The following is a 19,831-nucleotide window of genomic DNA, read 5'->3' as shown; positions in this document are numbered from 1 at the left end:
ACAGTAACTTGGGGAGAGCCAGCCAGGTTTTCTTACTAAAGCAGTTAGGAATGAAGAATAGCTTTCTCTGCCACTTGAAACAAGAGATGTTTGTTACCCAAAAAAATAGCCAACATAGCTAGTGGAGTGGTCATTGGGACCAGAGACTCTTATTTCTGCTTCTTGTTTATTAGGAATTCACTGTCATTTTGGACTAAATGTTCAAAAAATGGATGGGAAGACTAGGAAATCTGTAACCTGGGTGAATCTAAATCCTTTGTTTTACAGTGGTGGATCATGTTTTCTGTGGATGACCTACTTGGAAGCATGCGTCTCAGCACCGCGGCTATTGTGCTGAACTGGATCAGAGGCCTTCTGTCCTTGGCCATCACTGTGGCCTTGCCTTTTGTTTCTAGAAATTGCTGTCATGAGCTCTCATTGTGGCACAGCAAGTTAAGCTGCCACTTGCTGCACCGGCATTCTATTATATAAGCGCCTGTTTGAAACCTGACCCACTGCCTATCTTGCTGTCTGCCAGTGTTGCCTGGGAAAGCAGTAGAGGATGACCAAGTGCTTGTATCCCTTCACCCACGTGGGAGACCCAGATGAAGCTACTGGCTCCAGCCTGGTCCAGCTCGGGCTGTTGTAGTCATTTGGTATGTGAACTAGGGAATGAAAGATCTCTCTCTTTTTTTCTTTTCTCTCTGTGTAACTACCTTTCAAATAAGTAAGAAATAAGTCTTTAAAAAGTTTATTTTTTAAAGGAAATAATCGAGGCCCAACACAATAGCCTGGTGGTTAAAATCCTTGCCTTGGGTGTACTGGGATCCCACATGGACACCTGTTTATATCCTGACTGGTTCACTTCCCATCCAGCTCCCTGCTGTGGCCTGGGAAAGCATTTGAGGACAGCCCAAAGCCTTGGGACTCTGCACCCGTGCGGGAGATCCGGAAGAGATCCTGACTCCTGGCTTCAGATTGGCTCAGCTCCAGCCGTTGTGGTCTTGGCTCCTGGCTACTTAGGGAGTGAGCCAACAGATGGAAGATGTTTCTCTCTGTCTCTCATTCTCTCTGTAGATCTGATTTTCCAATAAAAATAAGTAAATATTAAAAATTTAAGAATCATTTTCATATTTCTCTGGAAAAAGAGAACAGAAAATGTTAGATGACCATTCATATATTAGGTGAAATTTTTGTACTTCTGTGAGTGCTAAATTGCCTCAAATTCTTTTTCTGATGAACTGTGATTTGACTAAATCTAAAAAAATCATCCTGCAAAAGGTTATTGATGTAAATTATCTCCGTTCTTTGGTGTGCTGTGTATTTGTATGTTCAAGTATAAGGAAGACTCTTAAACTTCTATTTATTTATTTGATAAACAGTAACAGAGGTGGGAGGTGGGAGACAGACCGGCAGAGACATCTGCTGACGCACTCCTCAAACGGCTGCAGTGGCCAGGATCAAAGCCTGGACTTCAGCCACGTCACTCACAGGGACAGCAGGCGCCTGAGCAGGGAGCTGGACTGGAAGCAGAGCACCAAGGACTCAGACCAGTGTTCATGAGGGATGCTGGTGTCGCAGGTGGCAGTGTAAGCCCCCGCACAGCGGTGCCGGCCCTGTGGGAAGGTGACTTTTACCCTTTACCTGTAATCTTTACGGTGCCTCCTTTCCTGTTTGCTCTTTCGGGAGCTGGACCTGGTAGAACTGGCCTGGTAGCAGATTTTGTGCTTTGACAGAGCTGCCCTTCACCCTAATGTGAGCTGCAATGTGAAGACATCTAAATTCCCTCATAAAAATAGTCTTTGAAAATATCACTTGGGCCATAGGAGGCCCATGTGAAAAGCAGAGGAAATTATGACCAGGGTAAATTGTTTTCATTAGTCTTGAGAGAGATGGAAGAAGGGGTGAGGGTTTTTTTTTTTTTTTTTTTTTTAAGATTTATTTATTGCTATTGCAAAGTCAGATCTTCAGAGAGGAGGAGACAGAGAAGATCTTCCGTCCAATGATTCACTCCCCAAGTGGCCGCACCAGCCGGAGCTAAGCTGATGCGAAGCCAGGAGCCAGGAACTTCTTCCAGATCTCCCGCGTGGGTGCAGAGTCGCAAGGGTTTGGGCCGTCCTCGACTTTTTTCCCAGGCCACAAGCAGAGAGCTGGATGGGAAGTGGACCTGCTGGGATTAGAGCTGGTGATCAAATGGGATCCCGGTGCGTGCAAGGCAAGGGCTTTAGCCACTAGGCAATCATGCTGGGCCCATCTTTTTTTTTTTTTCACTGATTTAACAGATGAGAAAATTGAGGACTAGAGCAAGTTTGAGGCCAACGTTATATTGTTAATAGCTAAGGCTGTGCTCACTTAACCCCTTTGTTCAGACTACAGCTACCAATGTGTGTCAATATTGTGCTAAGCATCGTACAGCTGTGGTCTTAATCCTCTTAGTTCTCGGAGACCAATCAGTACTCAATTTTGTGCATGAAGGTACAGAGACTTGGTAATTTGCCCGAGGAAACCCATCTAGTAAGTTCTGGAGCTTAAGATTTTAGTCCAGCTTTATCTAGTCCCAAAGCTTGTATCTTTGTTGATGAGATATTTATATAAAAGGGACAAAGCACGATTTTTTGACTTAATTTTTGAATGTTACACAAGTGATGGGATCGTTGACCCTTGTGGGCTACTGACTGATGGAGAGGGGTGGGGAAGGTGGGGAAATGTTCCCCTCCCATCCCTTGTGTGTGCAGCGGAGGCGGCTGGCAGAAGGTCACGCTCCCCTCTGGACCAGTGAATAATGTTGACACACTCCCTTCCCCCGGCTGGCAGGTCGGAGCTCCCTTCTCATGCCACTGTCCTTTATCCTTCAGAACTAATCCACTGCTTTGCTGAATTTCAAATCTGTGTTTAAACCCAGGAAACTCTACAGTTGCATTTACTGAGTGCTGTGTGACTGTGTGACCTGTCAGGAGCTAGGGCTTCCGCAGAGAACACACACACCCCTGGCCCTTGACAGCTTACGGCGGATAGCAGTGTGAAACTTGTTCCTTCATCTTTCCTGGCAGGCTTGGGAGCCGATGGGAAATAACCGCATTTTCCTCAAGGGGCTCTGGGAGTTCTTCAGGGCACGAATGCTGATATGTTGGAAGGTTGCCTAGGATTACTCAAGCACGACACCGCTTGAGAATGCATGTGTTTTAACTGGATCACTGATTATTATTTTTTCTTCCTGGAAACCAAATTATAGGCTCTGTGTGTGTTTAGCTGACCCTTTGCTTTCCTACTATGTTTAGGGAGAGGTGGATACCCTTCTCTCCTCCTTTGCCTTCATTTTTTTTTTAAAGATTTATGTATTTTTATTGGAAAGTCAGATATACAGAGAGGAGGAGAGACAGTGAGACAGATCTTCTGTCCAATGATTCACTCCCCAAGTGACCGCAATGGCTGATACTATGCTATACGAAGTCAGGATCCAGGAACTTCTTCAGGTCTCCCACACGGGTGCAGGATCCCAAAGCACTGGGCCGTCCTCCACTGCTTTCCCAGGCCACAAGCAGGGAGCTAGATGGAAAGTGGAGCTGCCAGGATTAGAACCAGCACCTATATGGGAATCCCGGTGTGTTCAAGGCGAGGATTTTAGCCGCTAGGCCACGCCGCTGGGCCCTGCCTTCATTTTTAGTGGAATGATTAATATAGTGCTTGAGCCATACCTTGTTCATTACAGTTTTGTCTCGATTAATACGTTTTCCATATTATTTCCATATAGAATCTCCACTCATGTGGTTTTTTCTGCAGACCACTGACCACCCTCCATCCTGAACTATCTTGCTCCCTCCTTACTCTTTTTTTTTTTAAAGATTTATTTTATTTTTATTACAAAGTCAGATATACTGAGAGGAGGAGAGATAGAGAGGAAGTGGAGCTGCCGGGACCAGATGAAATCAAGGCGAGGATCTTAGCCACTAGGCCACGCCGCCGAGCCTGCTCCCTCCTTACTCTTAAATTAGGCACCTCACTAAGATGAACTTAAGTATGGTTGAATGGGACTCATTGTTAACAAGACACTCATATCACTTCCTAAGTTCCAGTAGTTTTTGAAGCTCTGTCCAAGAACTGGGAACAAAGACCAGGTGTATTTATTTTATTACAATGTCGTTTAGTGTATTTTGAAATTTCAACAATGATTTTTCTCCCAGAAACAAATTGAACACTAATTTCCGAAAGAAGATGTATTTTGGATTGTCTCAGCAGTACCTTTTATTCACCGTTCCCCAGTTGCAGGTGTCCCAAGTGGGAATTTAGCTGCTAGATCAAATGCCACCCCTAAGTTTTTCTCTTGGTGTGTATAGAAAGTGTTAACTTTATTGGTGATAAATGCCTAAATCTTAGAATGAGATCTCTATAAAAGCAGGAAGGATCTAGTGATCTTCCCCAAGACCTAGAATTCCCCAAGACCTGCAATAGTGCTTGTCATCTGTAAGTGTACAAGAAATGCTTGTCCAAGGTGAGAGACTGCATGGCAAGATCATCCTTTTACATAACCCAAGTGCACTATCAACAGTAGGAAATTAGGGCTGCCACAGCCTCCATCTGCGGCTCCGGCATCACATTTAGGTGCAGATTAAAGTCCTGGCTACTTCCTTTCCCATCCAGCTCTCTGTATGTGACCTGGAAAGCAGCAGAGGATAGCTCAAAGCCTTGGGACCCTGCACCCTGTACCCACACTGGAGTCCCAGAAGAGGCTCTCTGGCCGTTATGGCCATTTGAGGAGTGAGCCAGTGGATGAAAGGTATTTTTGTCTCTCCTTCTCTCCATAAATCTGTTCTGCCTTTCAAAGAAAAATATACATTTAAAAAATAAATAATAGGGCCCGGCGGCGTGGCCTGGCGGCTAAAGTCCTCGCCTTGAAAGCCCCGGGATCCCATATGGGCGCCGGTTCTAATCCCTGTAGCTCCACTTGCCATCCAGCTCCCTGCTTGTGGCCTGGGAAAGCAGTCGAGGACGGCCCAATGCATTGGGACCCTGCACCTACATGGGAGACCCGGAAGAGGTTCCTGGTTCCTGGCTTCAGATCGGCGCGCACCGGCCCGTTGAGGCTCACTTGGGGAGTGAATCATCGGATGGAAGATCTTCCTCTCTGTCTCTCTTCCTCTCTGTATATCTGACTTTGTAATAAAAAATAAATAAATCTTTAAAAAAAATAAGTAATAGGCAAATATAGTAAAATGTTAAAGGAGAAATATAGATAAAACATAAACATGAATTATTTGGACTTTATTCAGTTTTTTATGTCTGAAATTTTTAAAAAAGTTTTTTAAAAAAAAGTAAAACTGAACCAGAGCTGTTAGTCGGTCACAAATGAATCAGTGACTCTCACTTAACCAGAAAAATGTTTGTGTATGTGATGTGTGCGAACTTTAGGAATCTTCATTTCCTTTCTGTATCATTGGCTTGCTTTAGCAGTATTTTAAAAACACATCATGAGAGAGAACACTTGACTGTCAGGATATGGTGTGTTCGTAGGTGTGCAGTTAACTAATCTTTCAGTGAATTTATTTCGATTTTTTTTTCGGTTAAGCTTCAGTTATTTGTTTGAAAAGCAGAGTAATAGGGAGAGATAGAAAGCAAGAAAGATCTTCCATCTGTTGTTTTTAGAATTACATTTGGAAAATGTAATTTGCTATTATGTAGAGACTAATAGGTAGATGAACTGTTTTCCTCCAGAATCTCAAAAATACTGAGTTGGTGAGCAGTTTAATAATACTAATTTCTTGAAGATTTATTTTATTTATTTGAAAGGCAGAATTACAGAGAGAGAGAGGTCATCTGTTGGCTGTTTCACTCCCCAAATGGCGGCGGTGATCAGAACTTGGCCTGCCAAAGCCAGGAACTTCTAGTCTCCCATGTGGGTACATGGTCCCAAATACCTGGGTCATCCTCTGCTGGGCTGGAAGTAGAGCCAGCTGAGTTACAAACTACCTACCATATGGAAGACTTTTGGGGCCACAGAGTTGCCCCCCCCTTTTTGGGTAAGATTTAGTTTGTTTATTTGAAGGACAGAATTAGCAGAGATGGGGAGGGAAGTGAAAGATGGAGAGATCTTTTTGGTAATAGTTCTCTCTTGAAATGACAGTAATGGCCAGACCAAGCCACATCAAAGCCTTGAACTGCAGCCAAGTCTCCCTTGTGGATGGCGGGCACAGGAATTCAAGCTGTTCTCCATTGCTTATCTCAGGTGGCTGGTTCAGAAGTAGCTGCTGGGGCTTGAATCAGCGCTCAGATGCCCGGATTGACAATAGTGGTTTAACATGATGCACTAAGATACCAATGATTAGGATCAGAAAAATGACAGGAACAAAAAGTTGTAAGAGGGGAGTGATACTGTGGCATAGTAGTTTGGGCCACAGTTTGCAACATGGTTCAAGTCTCAGCTGCTCCATGTTTTTTCCCCCAAATGTTTAATTTTCTCTTTAGTATTGTTTACTTAACTGAAAGAGGTGCATGCCAATATGAGCCTCTGATGGGGGTGGGAGGGTCAGGCATAGAGGAATGTGGGTGGGACAAATATCTTTTTGTTTTTCTCCTGGGGAGGTTGTAGCAGGTGGGCTGCTCTTTCCTGTCAAAGTACAACATTAACTGCTCCACTTCTCTTCTGGCCGCCCAAGTGCTCCAGGGTAACTGTGATGGCCCTGCCACCCACGGCTAGACCTGGAGGACCCCTGCTTCAGCCTGGCCCAGACTTGGATGTCATGGCCCTTTGGGGAGTGCACTCGTAGTGCAAGATCTGCTTCTCCCTATCTCTCTGTTATTCTACCTTTCAAAGAAATAAATATTTTTTTTAACTGCTAAAATAGAAAATATAACATTAAAAGGTCCATGGTTTTTATTAACCATTATAATATAATATTCTAAAAAAGGAAAAAATGTAGGGGAATCAAAAAATAGGCACCCTGATTTCTGTTATTGAGGGGATAAATTGATTTTGGGGGGTAGGTTATATGATAGTATCAATTAAACATCATGCATATTTCCTTGAGTTTTAGTTTAAGGAATTTATCCTGTAGAAATAGTAATTGTATCATTGTTTCTAGAAGTGAGAACTTGGAAAAACAATCCAAATTAGGAGATTAATTAATAAATTATAATCCAGAGAGGAGGTCTGCCCCAGCCGTCGAGAAGCCTGCGTTTGTTACCCAGCTTGGTTCTGGTTTCCTGGCAATGCAGATGCCTGGAGGCAGCCAGTAATGGCTCTAACTGCTTAGGTCCTTTGTCCCTCATCTGGAAGAACTGCAGTGAATTCTCAATTCCTGCCCCAACCATTGCAGGCACTTTAAAAAAAAAATTATTTATTTTTATTGCAAAGTCAGGTATTCAGAGAGGAGGAGAGACAGAGAGGAAGATCTTCCGTCTGTTGGTTCACTCCCCAAGTGGCCACAAACTGCTCGAGCTAGGCTAATTCGAAGCAAGGAACCTGGAGCTTCTTTTGGGTCTCCCACATAGGTGCGGTGTCCCAGTGACTTGGGCCACCCTCAACTGCTTTCCCATGCCAGGGAGTTGGATGGGAAGTGGGGCTGCTGGGATTAGAACTGGTGCCTTTGTGGGATCCCAGCACGTTCAAGGCGAGGAGTTTCAACCGCTAGGCCACCGCACTGGGCCCTCAAATAAAAATTTTTTTTTTAAGATTTATTTATTTTTATTGGGAAGCCAGATATACAGAGAGGAGTAGAGACAGAGAGGAAGATCTTCTATTCAATGATTCACTCTTTAAGTGACCCCAACGGCCGGTGCTGCGCCAATCCAAAGCCAGGAGCCAGGAATCTCTTTCCAGGTCTCCCATGTGGGTGCAGGGTCCCAAGGCTTTGGGCTGTCCTCAACTGCTTTCCCAGGCCACAAGCAGGGAGCTGAATGGGAAGTGGAGCTGCCGGGATTAGAACTGGTGCCTATATGGGGGATGGGATTAAAACCAGTGCCCATATGGGATCCCCTCATATTCAAGGTGAGGATTTTAGCCACTAGGCCATGGCGCCGGGCCCACCCTTGAATAATATTTAAAATTACCTGGATTCTTATGCAATGGTAAATAAATAATACAGAAATTTTTTGTTTGTTTTTAAGAAATGTATAATTAAGAATTAGTTATTCAAAAGGCAGAGTAGGTGAGAGCTTTTATCTCTGCTGGTACCCTCTCAGAAGTCAATGGCAAGGACTGGGACAGATTGCGTCTGGGTGCTAGGAACTCATTTCATGGAGAAAAAAGATGGCAGTCACTTACCATCACTTGCTCCTTCTCCGGGAAAGCATTATTGGTAAGCTAGGATCTGGAAGGGAAATGAGACTTGAATTCAGGTGCTCCAATTTGGGAAGTAGGTGTCCCAGCCAGCTGCTTTTTTTTTTTTTAAGGTGAACATTTTATTTATACATTTCCCCATGTCATTACATATTCTCAGATTTTTTTGTTTGGTTTGGTTTGGTTTGGTTTGCTGAGGAATATCCACTTTGTTATGCACAGGTTACAGATTTTTTTTAAAGATTTATGTATTTTTATTGCAAAGTCAAATATACAGAGGAGGAGAGACAGGAAGATCTTCCGTCTGATGATTCACTCCCCAAGTGAGTGCAGTGGACGATACTGCGCCGATCAGAAGCAAGGAGCCAGGAGCTCTTCGGTTCTCCCATGTGGGTGCAGTGTCCCAAGGCTTTGGGCTGTCCTGTACTGGCTTCCCAGGCCACAGGCAGGGAACTCCAACCAGCTTTTGAACTGCTAGGCCAAATGCCAGTCCCCAGGGTGTTATTTTAGAAATGGTAGTCTAGTTTCTCAGATGGAGCCATGTTGGGAAGGAGGAAGCAGGCCAGAAATTCAGGGCTGCTTTGTGGTGCAAGGATGCCCAGACACATGATCAGCATAGTCACCAGTGGGTGAGGCAGCAAGGGGGCTGTGTAGGAGAGAGGTGACTGTCCATTCTGCGTGAGGAACTCAGAATGCAGAATCTGGCAGCAGCTGTATACAGCGTGGCTTGGGCCCTTCTCTGATTCCCAGACAAATTCAGATGCCAGCCTCTGGGGAGGAGCTGGGGGCCTGGTGCGTGGGCATAAAAGAACTAGCTGGGAAGACAGGGCAACACCGTGCCGTCCAGGAAGCTGGATGGGAAGCGGAGCAGCTGGGACTTGAACTCGTGTCCATATGGGATCCTGGCATTTGAAAGGGGAGTATTAGCTAATTGAGCCATTGTGCCAGGCAGGCCCTCTCTATTTTTTTAAAAATAGAAATAAGAAAGTATCTTCCTTATTTTGTCTAGAAATTAATCTCAAATGAACTAGCTTGCATTGGTAGGTATATTCATGTTTTGTAAATGTATGTCAGTAAAGTGTATATAGGTGCATTTGCACAAATTGTGTTTTAGTAACATCAAAAAGAGTTAGTAGGGTCTGGCGCAATAGTGCAATAGTTAAGTCCTCGCCTTGAACGCGCCGGGGTCCCATATGGACACCGGTTCTTATCCCAGCTCCTCCACTTCCCATCCAGCTCCCTGCTTGTGGCCTGGGAAAGCAGTCGAGGACAGCCCAAAGCCTTGGGACCCTGCACCCATATGGGAGAACTGGAAAGAAGTTCCTGACTCCTGGCTTTGGATCAGCGCAGCACCGGCCTGTTGCGGCTCACTTGGGGAGTGAATCATTGGACAGAAGATCTTCCTCTCTGTCTCTCCTCCTCTCTGTATATTTGCCTTTCCAATAAAATAGATAAATCTTTCTTTAAAAAAGTGTTAGTATAAAATGTGTTTATTCCTGCTATTTTTAAAACTTAAGGTAGAATATATAGAGAATTTAATATCTAACTATACTTCAAGTGTATAATTCTGGGATTTTTAATGCATTCACAGTGTTATGTAACCATCACTATTATCTGCAGGTAAAACTTTTCATGAACCCTTTGAAAAGATTTTGTGCTCATTAAATAATAACCATCCTTTCTGCTTTCCCAGGAGATTTTCATGTAGCTACATGGTATACTGTCCAAATGGACAATTAGTGATAGAGGAAGATTGTAAAATAGTATTAGCACTGTGATTCCGTCATTATAAATTATTATAAATTAATATATGTGTAAGGGAGATCTGGTAACATGTAGTGGTCAGTGTGGTGTGTTATAGGAGATTTTAGTTTTTTAAATATTATTTACTTATTTATTTGAGGTGTGGGACACGGCCTGAGTCGAGGCTAACACAGGATCTGGGGACACGATCTTGGGCTCCCACATGGGTGCCAGGAGCCCAGTTCCTTTAGCATCACATGAACTACCAGATTGAAAGCCACAGAGACAGCTGGAACTGGGAAGCTGAGCCCACATATTTTGGTGTGGAACATAGATTTCCTAACCACAGGACTAATGCCAACCACAGAGTTTTATTTTTAAATATATATGTTTTGATATTTGTAAAAAGCAACATTTTTTTTGAAAGGTTTGATTGAAAGGCAGATTTACAGAGATAGAAATCTTCCATCCTGTGGTTCACTTGCCACGTGTGCTGTTCTGAAGCCAGAAGCTTGGAACTTTTTCTGGGTCTCCCACATGTGTGCGGGGTCGCAGGCTTTGGGCCGTCGTCTACTGCTTTTCCAGGCGCATTAGCAGGGGGCTGGGTTAGAACTGTTGGGTTGGAGCAGTTAGGACTCGAACCAGGACTCATATGTGATACCAGTGCCTACATCACATCAGCTTCGTATTATTTTTTAGAAGCAGAAAAAGTATACTTTTAATATTCTACTACATTTGGATTTTAGCCAAGAAAAAATAGACTTCCCTCTATGGTTTTTAAATCTGAGCTTATATGGAACCTAACCATTTTATTAAAACAATAATGTTTATTTTCACAGCTAGAGTTGGGAAGACATCACTGATTATGTCTCTGGTCAGTGAAGAATTTCCAGAAGAGGTAAATACTGTGCTTTACTTTTCATACTAGACACTTTTTAGTTTATTACAATTAGGTTAAAACATAATAAACTCTTGTGTTTTTTTACTTGTTTCCTTTTGCATAGCTGTGACTTTTGTATGTTTACATGCATTTTAGTTGATAGCTTGAATCTGTGGGGACACTCCAAGCAAGACCCACGTTCAACTAAGCCCTTTGCGTTGTGTGCTTGGGTCCTTGTCTGGGAACTTTGTATCACTGTGCTTGAGTTGTCTGGTCTGTTAAATGGGAGCTTAAAAGAATAGAGATTTCATCCAAGCTATAACCCTTAAAAAAAAATTAGAATGTTATTCATAAGCTCAAAAGAAAAGAGATGACGAATATTTTATGAGGTCATTGAGGATGAAAGGTCTGGATCCCCACAGCCCACAGCCTTCTACCTGACACCTCGGAGTCTTTGAGGCATTTCTGTCAGCCTAGGTTTTTTTTTTTTTTTTAAGATTTATTTATTTTTTTATTGGAAAGGCAAATATACAGAGAGGAGAGACAGGGAGAAAGATCTTCTGTCCGATGGTTCACTCCCCAAGTGGGGGCAACATCTGGAGCTGAGCCAATCCCAAGTGAGCGCAACGGCCGGTGCTGCGCCGATCTAAAGCCGGGAACCAGGAACCTCCTCTGGGTCTCCCACGTGGGTTCAGGGTCCCAAGGCTTTGGGCCATCTTCGACTGTTTTCCCAGGCCACAGGCAGGCAGCTAGATGGGAAATGGGACCGCCGGGATTAGAACTGGCGCCCATATGGGATCCTGGTGCGTTCAAAACGAGGACCTTAACCACAACTCTATTGCGCCGGGCCCTGTCAGCCTAGATTTTTGACATAAATATTTAAAAATCTCTTTTATTATCAACTTGCCTCACTGTGCAAATGAAGAAGCTAATTTGTTCCACTTTTTTTCCCACGGCAAAGGCTTTCTGTTGGTCTCAAGATAAGCTTAATAACAGTGAAGTGCCACCCAAAATAAAGTGGTTTTACTATGATTGAAAATTTATTTTTATTTTGGAAGTTCCAGTATGAGGAGCTGCTTGCCACACTATCCTGTGGGTTAGGATATTGTGACACAAAATGGGTTCAGTGCAGCATGATGAAAATTATTTCTTTTGTCTCTTTCTTGTGGTATAGTGTCACAGTTCATGGTTTCCATTTTGTTGCTTTTGTTTAGATAGGAGTATCCTCATATTTTCATTATTCCAGCTGGAATTTGATCTATCACCTGTACTCAACATTAACAACTGCTCTGTGGCCATTCACTGTTGCTTTTGCTCCTCTTCCATCTCCCCCTACTTGACTAACCCCTGTCTTAATTTATTAGAAAGTTAAACAAATATTTACTGAAGAGATGAGGTGTATTTTCTTTTTTTTTTTTTTTTAAAGATTTATTCATTTTATTACAGCCAGATATATACAGAGGACAGACAGAGAGGAAGATCTTCCGTCCGATGATTCACTCCCCAAGTGAGCCGCAACGGGCCGATGCGCGCCAATCCGAAGCCGGGAACCTGGAACCTCTTCCGGGTCTCCCACGCGGGTGCAGGGTCCCAATGCATTGGGCCGTCCTCAACTGCTTTTCCCAGGCCACAAGCAGGGAGCTGGATGGGAAGTGGAGCTGCCGGGACTAGAACCGGCGCCCATATGGGATCCCGGGGCTTTCAAGGCGAGGACTTTAGCCGCTAGGCCACGCCGCCGGGCCCGAGGTGTATTTTCATATGTTGTTTCTGGAGAATCAGTAACATAATTTGTAACCACTCAGAGGTAGTTCCTACAAGTTCTGTGATAGTTTAACTTAGTTTTGAATTGTTTTAGAACTCTCTGTAAGGTGTTTTTAATTTATTAAAAAATCAATAGCCTAGCAGCTAAAGTCCTTTCTTTGCATGCACCAGGATCTCATATGGGCGCCAGTTCTAAGCCCACCTCCTCCACTTCCCATCCAGCTCCCTGCTTGTAGCCTAGGAAGGCAGTTGAGGACGGCCCAAAGCCTTGGGACCCTGCACCCGTGTGCAAGAGCCAGAAGAGGCTCCTGGTTTCTGGCTTTGGATCGGCGCAGCACAAGTGTTTGCTGCCACTTGGGGAGTGAATCTTCGAACAGATCTTTCTCAGTCTCTCTTGTTCTCTGTAAACCTGACTTTGCAATAAAAATAAATAAATGTTTAAAAAAAATCATACAAGAACAAGCATTTGGCCTAGAGATTACCATAATGCTTGGACTACTTACATTCCATAACCAGAGTGCCTGGGTTCAGTCCTGTCTGGGCTCCTACTGGCATGCCTGGTGGAGGTGGTAGAGGAGGGAGGACACTCCCTGCCACTCATGTGGGACACTTAGATTAAGTCCCTAGCTTCTGACTTTGGCAAGGACCTACTCTGGCTCTTTTGGATGCTTGTGGAGTAAAGCAGCGGATGACATATCTGTCTGTCCCTCTAACTTTCAAAGAAATAAAATTAAATTTAAAAATAAAAATTAGAAAAAAATACAGTCTGACTGAAGTTAGAATCATTAAACAAAAGGCGTATGCAGTCAATAACATTCTGGAAGAAATGTGTTATAATAATTTGTTTTGGATTACATAGTTTCCACATTTGCAAATCGTTTTAAACTTTCCACAAGATAGAACGTAAATAATGTGTGTTTTTTTTTAAGATTTATTTATTATTTTTATTGCAAAGTCAGATATACAGAGAGGAGGAGAGACAGAGAGGAAGATCTTCCGTCCGATGATTTACTCCCCAAGTGACCCCAACGACCGGCGCTGCGCCGATCCGATGCCGGGAACCAGGAACCTCCTCTGGGTCTCCCACGCGGATGCAGGGTCCCAAAGCTTTGGGCTGTCCTCTACTGCTTTCCCAGGCCACAAACAGGAAGCTGGATGGGAAGTGGAGCTGCCGGGATTAGAACCGGTGCTCATATGGGATCCTGGGGAGTTCAAGGCGAGGACTTTAGCCGCTAGGCCACGCTGCCGGGCCCAAATAATGTGTTTTAAAAATATAATTTTGCAATGCTAAATTAATTTTTTAAGATGTTTCTTTTATTAAAGAGCTACACAGAGAGAGGGAGAGACAAAAAGAGAGATCTTCCATCTGCTGGTTTGCTCCCCAAATGACTGTAACAGTCAGAGCTGGGCTGATCTGAACCTGGCACCCACGAGCTTTTTCTGGGTCTTCCCATGGGTGCAGGGGCCCAAGCCCTTGGACCATCTTCCGCTGCTTGCCCCTGGCCAGTAGCAGGGAGCTGGGACTTGAGCAGACACCTGTATGGAACGCTGGTGTCACAGCTGGAGGATCAGCACACTGTGGCACTTCGCCGGCCCTTAAAACTACTTTTAAGACTTGTTTCAGACTACACCAGACTTGAGGAATCCTTGATACGGCCTGTAACCCATACAAACAGAAATGAACATTTTTTTTTTTAAATGTATTGTTCATTTTTTTTCTTTATTTTGTTATTTTTTAGGTAGAGTGACAGACATAGAGAAAAATCTTTTGTCCATTTGTTCATTCTACAAATGGCCACAGTGGCCAGATGTGGGCCTGGCAAAGGCAGGAGCCAGGAGCTCAATCCTTGTTTCCCACATGGGTTACCAGGGCCCAAGTATTTGGGCTGTCTTCCTCTGCCTTCTCACACACCTTGGCAGGAAGCTGAATCAGAAGCAGAGTGGTGGGCCCGGCACGGTAACCAAGCAGCTAAAGTCCTCGCTTGAACGTGCCGGGATCCCATATGGGCGCCGGTTCTAATCCTGGCAGCCCTGCTTCCCATCCAACTCCCTGCTTGTGGCCTGGGAAAGCAGTAGAGGATGGCCCAAAGTCTTGGGACCCTGCACTCCTGTGGGGAGACCTGGAAGAGGCTCCTGGATCCTGGCTTCGGATCAGTGTAGCTCCAGCCATTATGGCCACTTACGGAGTGAATCAATGGCTGGCGGATCCTTCTTTCTGTCTCTCCTCTCTGTATATCTGACTTTGCAATAAAAATAAATATATATATATATTTTAAAAAGTGGAGGGGGCTTAATAGACACTTTAGTGAGGGATGAGGGATGTCAATGGCAGCTTAGCCCACCCTGTGACAACACATGACAGCCTGTTGTGTGATTTTAATGTATATTTGCATCTGTAATAAAATACAATGCCAAGCATTTAGACGTACAGCAAACACTTTTAGAAGGATAGATAGGAGTGAAAGGGGGCTAATATAGATAATTTATATATTGAAAAGTTTGATTGATTGAATAAATTTTTTTCTTTCTCTAATCTTTGTAATAAAGGTTCCTCCCCGGGCAGAAGAAATCACCATTCCAGCCGATGTCACCCCTGAGAGAGTTCCAACACACATTGTGGATTACTCAGGTAAGCAGCAGTTCTTGGTGAAACGATAGGGTTAAATTTCTTTTTTTTCTTTTGCTCAGAGAAAAGCATTATCGCCTGGGGGCCACGAAGGAAGTAGTTGACAGCAGGAAGGTCAGACTTCCACACTAACAATGTGAGCAAGGCCTAGGGCCCCTCAGGAGGTAGACATGTGGGTGCTGTTCAGTGGAGGGGGATGACTGGGTGCGCAGGGTGTGTCCTCTCCACTTGTTCCCAGTAAGGCGCTCCTGGTGTATAACTCGCGTAGCAGCCTCTGTCCTTGGCCATCTTGGTGGAGGGTGGATTGAATAGTCCCGACAAAAAGTCCAGTTGCCAGCTCTTCCATCCCCAGTATGTTAAGTTGGATTTTCTTAACAATGTAAAGGGAAGAGGAAAGTATTATGAGTAAGAAAGCCATGGCTGTCTTTAAATTGGGACTTTGCAGAGAGAAGTTCTGGATCAATTTTAGTATCAGGCATTCGGGTATGTTCTTAGAATTTTAGAAAAGGTCCTAATTTGACCATTTATTGAGCTCCAAAATTTGTTCTTTATTCTGTCAACCTTCATTCCAAATAAAAATAATAATTAAAACAGTTGACTTGTTTATGTTATTGAAGAACATCAGTATTGCTTTTAATAACTTAAAATTTTTCTGCGCACATTTGCTTAATTTCTCATGGGCAAATTATTATATTTTCCTGAAATTTTAAAAAAATGGGTGTAAGTACATTGATATGATTTGGCTAAGCTGCATTCTAAACAAGAAACATTAAAATTGTGCTAACTACTCGAGGACCAGGAATGTTTGGCCTGAGGGCTGCGTTAAGACCTTCAAATCAGTTGGTCTGGCCCTGCTAAGGTGACTGCAGGAGAACTCAAAATTCAGTTAATCTGTAGTAGATTCATTTTTATTTTGATAATTTTATGTGGCCTGCCATTCTTATTATAATTACCCAAATAACGCGTGGTAAGAAAGAGTTCCCCCCCCCCGCCCGACTTAGATCACTGAACACATGAATGTGAGTCTTCTAAAATGAAATGAAATGAAATGAAACAATGTGGAAGACTTAGCATGGTAAAATATCTCATTAATTTTCTGTTGAGTGCATGCTGAACTTTTCTTTCTTCCATTCTTAAGGTAGCTGCCAGAAGATAGCAATGACCTGTGTGACTTGCATTGTTGGATATCAGTGTTTGGAATCACTACCAGTTTTACTTACAAAAATTTTCTTGCTCAGTATGTGTAATTACATAATAGATTTCTTTCAGTATTAGAATTGAAGTCTTCATTCACTGATTATTCAACATGTAGGAAGATACTAAAAACATAATGAGTCGTGTTCAGTATTGAAGTCACAAGTTTGCATGTCAGGAACAGCCATTTTTAGGGGAGGCCATGTAAGCTGAGTGGTCTAGATTGCTGTCAGTAATTGCTTTGCTCCTTTCTTTGCTGCCTCATGCCACTGTAGTCATGCCTGACTTCTGTATTGTGCACTTGCAGGAGTATTCAGCCCTGAAAATCTGTTTTAGCCAGAGATCCATGTATGTGTTAGAGAGGGAGTTCTTCATTCTTTGTTGTGCTCTAGTTACCCTTTTGGGGCCTTCCTTGTTGTTACTGCTACCTGCTGTCTAGATCTTAAGGTTGTATCGCCCAGATTCCAACCTAGCCTTATTGACCCTCTGTGTACGGGCTCTTTGTCTGAGCTTCTGATTCTTCAGCGTGGGTTTCAGATCTCTTTTGCCTGCCCCTTTTCAGCTCCGGATCAGATGCCGGCCTAGACTGATCCCTCGGTGCCCTTGCTGTCTGTGCTGGAGGTGTGCTGCAGGAGGCTTGCCCTGCAGTGCTGGGGAGCCTCCTCGTCGTAGTTGAGCTTTTCCTGCTCAGCTTGCCCGTGTCAGGTGCTAGGCCATGTCCTCTTCAGGGATGTTTGCTGGGTGCTACATAGCTCAGCTAGTCATTTTTAATGGAAGTGTTTGGCATCAGAAACATTGACTTTTTATCATTTGTAGAAACAGAACAGAGTGATGAACAGCTGCATCAGGAAATATCACAGGTGAGTTTCTTCTTGTGCAAACAAGAATGATCGTTCTGACTTTTCCATTCCATTTCACTCAGTAGGAATTTTCCAAACTTTCTTGTTGTTGATGGATTTGAGTGTACGTTTAGGTTGAGTAAAGTGTTTTTGTTAGTCAGGAAACGTTTTCTTAGAGGCAACCTGATTTCTATTTATTTTTCATTTTTTATGTATTCAACTCTAATGTGTTACATACCTAGTCATTATATGCCCTGTTTCTATTTTTTACTTTAAAATGCTAGGGGCATTGTTTCGCCAGGGGATGGGAGTTCTTTCTGTGTTTCAAATAAATAAATAAAAAATAAGAAGAACCCCCTTGAAATTGCTGCATCCTATATTGGAATGCCTGGGTTTTTTAAGTTCGGAAGGCAGATTTACTGAGAGGAGAGAAAAAGAAAGCGCTTCCATCTGCTGATGCACTCCCCGGCTGGCCCCAACAGCCAGAGCTGCGCTGATTCAAAACCAGGAACTGTACACTGTGGGAGGCAGCGACTTATAACTCATGCAGCTGGAATTTTGCCACCGACGTCGATGATGCAGCTTGGCTGTGACGTGGCCCGGCTATCGCAGATATTTGGGGATGAAACCATCCAGATGATATCTCACTCTCTGCCTTTCAGATACACAGATACTTCATTTGTTTGTTTGCTTGTTTATTTAAAGATTAATTCTTATTGGAAAGGCAGATACACAAGGAGAAGAGAAATAGAGGAAAATCCTCCATATGCTGATTCACTACCCAAGTGGCCACAACAGCAGCAGCTAAACTGACCTGAAGTCAGGATCCAGGATCCAGAAGCCTCCTCTGGGTCTCCCACACGGGTGCAGGGTCCCAAGACTTTGGACTGTGCTTGACTGCTTTCCCAGGCCACAGGCAGGGAGCTGGATGGGATATAGGACCACTGGGTTTCAAACTGGCACCCATATGGGATCCCAACGTGTGCAAGGCGAGAACTTTAGCCACTAGGCTACTGCGCCGGACCCTACACAAATACTTTTAAAAAATATGTTGTTACAGGCTGCAGTCAGCCTAACAGTTAAGATGTCTTCATGCCACATGGTAGTAGCTAGTTTCAGAGGTTGGCTCCTGATTGCAGCTTCCCGTCAGTGAAGACTTGGGAGACCTGTTATCTCAATAGTCATGAGTCCTGCCATCTGTGTGGGAAATGCTTTAGCCTGACCGGAGCCCTTCCCGTTAGAGGCAGTCCGTACCTACAAACAGGAATGTACCTCTCTGTCCTTCTCTGTTTCTCTGTGTCCTCCCCCCTTCCTTCTCCTTTCTGCCTCTCAAAAAAGGATGATTTTAAATGCCATTAATTTGTAAACTTTTCTTCTAGGCTAATGTCATCTGCATAGTTTATGCTGTTAACAACAAACATTCTATTGATAAGGTATGCCTCTGTGACTTCTCCACTGTATTTAACTTTTAGTGGGATACTTTCACAGTTGATCCTCAGTTTAGAATTGTATGGGTCTAAGGAAGATCTGCATCATGGCTTAGTTCTTTGTAATTTTCATTTTAGGTAACGAGTCGATGGATTCCTCTTATAAATGAAAGGACTGACAAAGACAGCAGGTATTTTTTTATTCCTCTCAACCTTTGTGTTAGAAAACTGCAATGTGCAGAAAAGGTACAGTGAATATCTGTAAGCCTTCGCTTAGCCTCCGAGTTCATGTGTCCTGCTCTGTTGGCTGTGTGCATGGGCTTTCCGTCTCTGTTCATCCGCCCGCACACACCTTTTTTGTGGGGAAATCATTTGAGCAGGTATATTTGAGCACAAAACAAGAAACAGAGTTCTGATATGATTCATTATTGCAGACAGATGAAATATTTTGATAATCTTGTACTGAAAAGTCATCTTTAAAGTGTATTTTGCGCCTGGTGCTTTGTGTGCCCTCTCCTGAGTTACCCTTGCTGACTGCTGACTGTGTGGAAGAGCACAGGCCCCAGGGGAAGATGGACAATTTTTTTTTTTAAGATGTATTTATTATTATTGGAAAGGCAGATACGCAGAGAGGAGGAGAGACAGAGAGGAAGATCTTCTGTCTGTTGATTCACTCCCCAAGTAGCTGCAACAACCGGAGCTGAACTGGTCCAAAGCCAGGAGCCAGGAACTCTTCTGGGTCTCCCACACGAGTGCAGGGTCCCAAGGCTTTGGGTCATCCTCAGCTGCTTTCCCAGGCCACAAGCAGGGAGCTGGATGGGAAGCGGGGCAACTGAGATTAGAACCAGCGACCATATGGGATCCTGGTGCATTCAAGGCGAGGACTTTTAGCCACAAGGCCACTGTGCCAGGCCCGATGAACAACTTTTGAAATCTTTTTTGAGTTTTTTTTTTAATTAATTTATTTTTTTTTATTGGAAATGCAGATATACAGTGAGGAAGCACAGAGAGATGTCCCATCCGCTGGTTCACTCCCCAAGTAACCGCAACAGCCAGAGCTGAGCCAGTCTTAAGCCAGAAGCTTCTTCCGGGTCTCCCACGTGGGTGCAG

The 19,831-nt window shown here is 43.8% G+C and overlaps 1 protein-coding gene across 15 annotated transcripts in view; it reads left to right on the top strand.

Annotated features, from left to right (window-relative positions):
• Positions 1-19,831, top strand: part of RHOT1 (ras homolog family member T1) — a 99,347-nt gene that overhangs the window by 37,097 nt on the left and 42,419 nt on the right. For 14 of the 15 annotated variants that reach the window (XR_009246924.1, XR_009246925.1, XM_058675868.1 and 11 more), the window contains 5 exons: positions 10,834-10,892; positions 15,183-15,264; positions 17,272-17,315; positions 18,674-18,727; positions 18,860-18,912. Coding sequence is in view for 13 of the 15 variants with exons in the window: in XM_058675868.1 (XP_058531851.1) it covers positions 10,834-10,892; positions 15,183-15,264; positions 17,272-17,315; positions 18,674-18,727; positions 18,860-18,912 (292 nt within the window). In the remaining 2 variants the exon portion in view is untranslated. The remainder of the gene's footprint in view (positions 1-10,833; positions 10,893-15,182; positions 15,265-17,271; positions 17,316-18,673; positions 18,728-18,859; positions 18,913-19,831) is intronic. The other variant, XM_004593884.3, reaches the window with a different exon arrangement.

The sequence above is a fragment of the Ochotona princeps genome, chromosome 17, assembly GCF_030435755.1.
Source record: "Ochotona princeps isolate mOchPri1 chromosome 17, mOchPri1.hap1, whole genome shotgun sequence".
In the NCBI taxonomy this organism is placed as follows: domain Eukaryota; kingdom Metazoa; phylum Chordata; class Mammalia; order Lagomorpha; family Ochotonidae; genus Ochotona; species Ochotona princeps.
The sequence above is the reverse complement of the archived record's forward strand: the minus strand, read 5'-3'. Positions and strand labels throughout refer to the sequence as shown.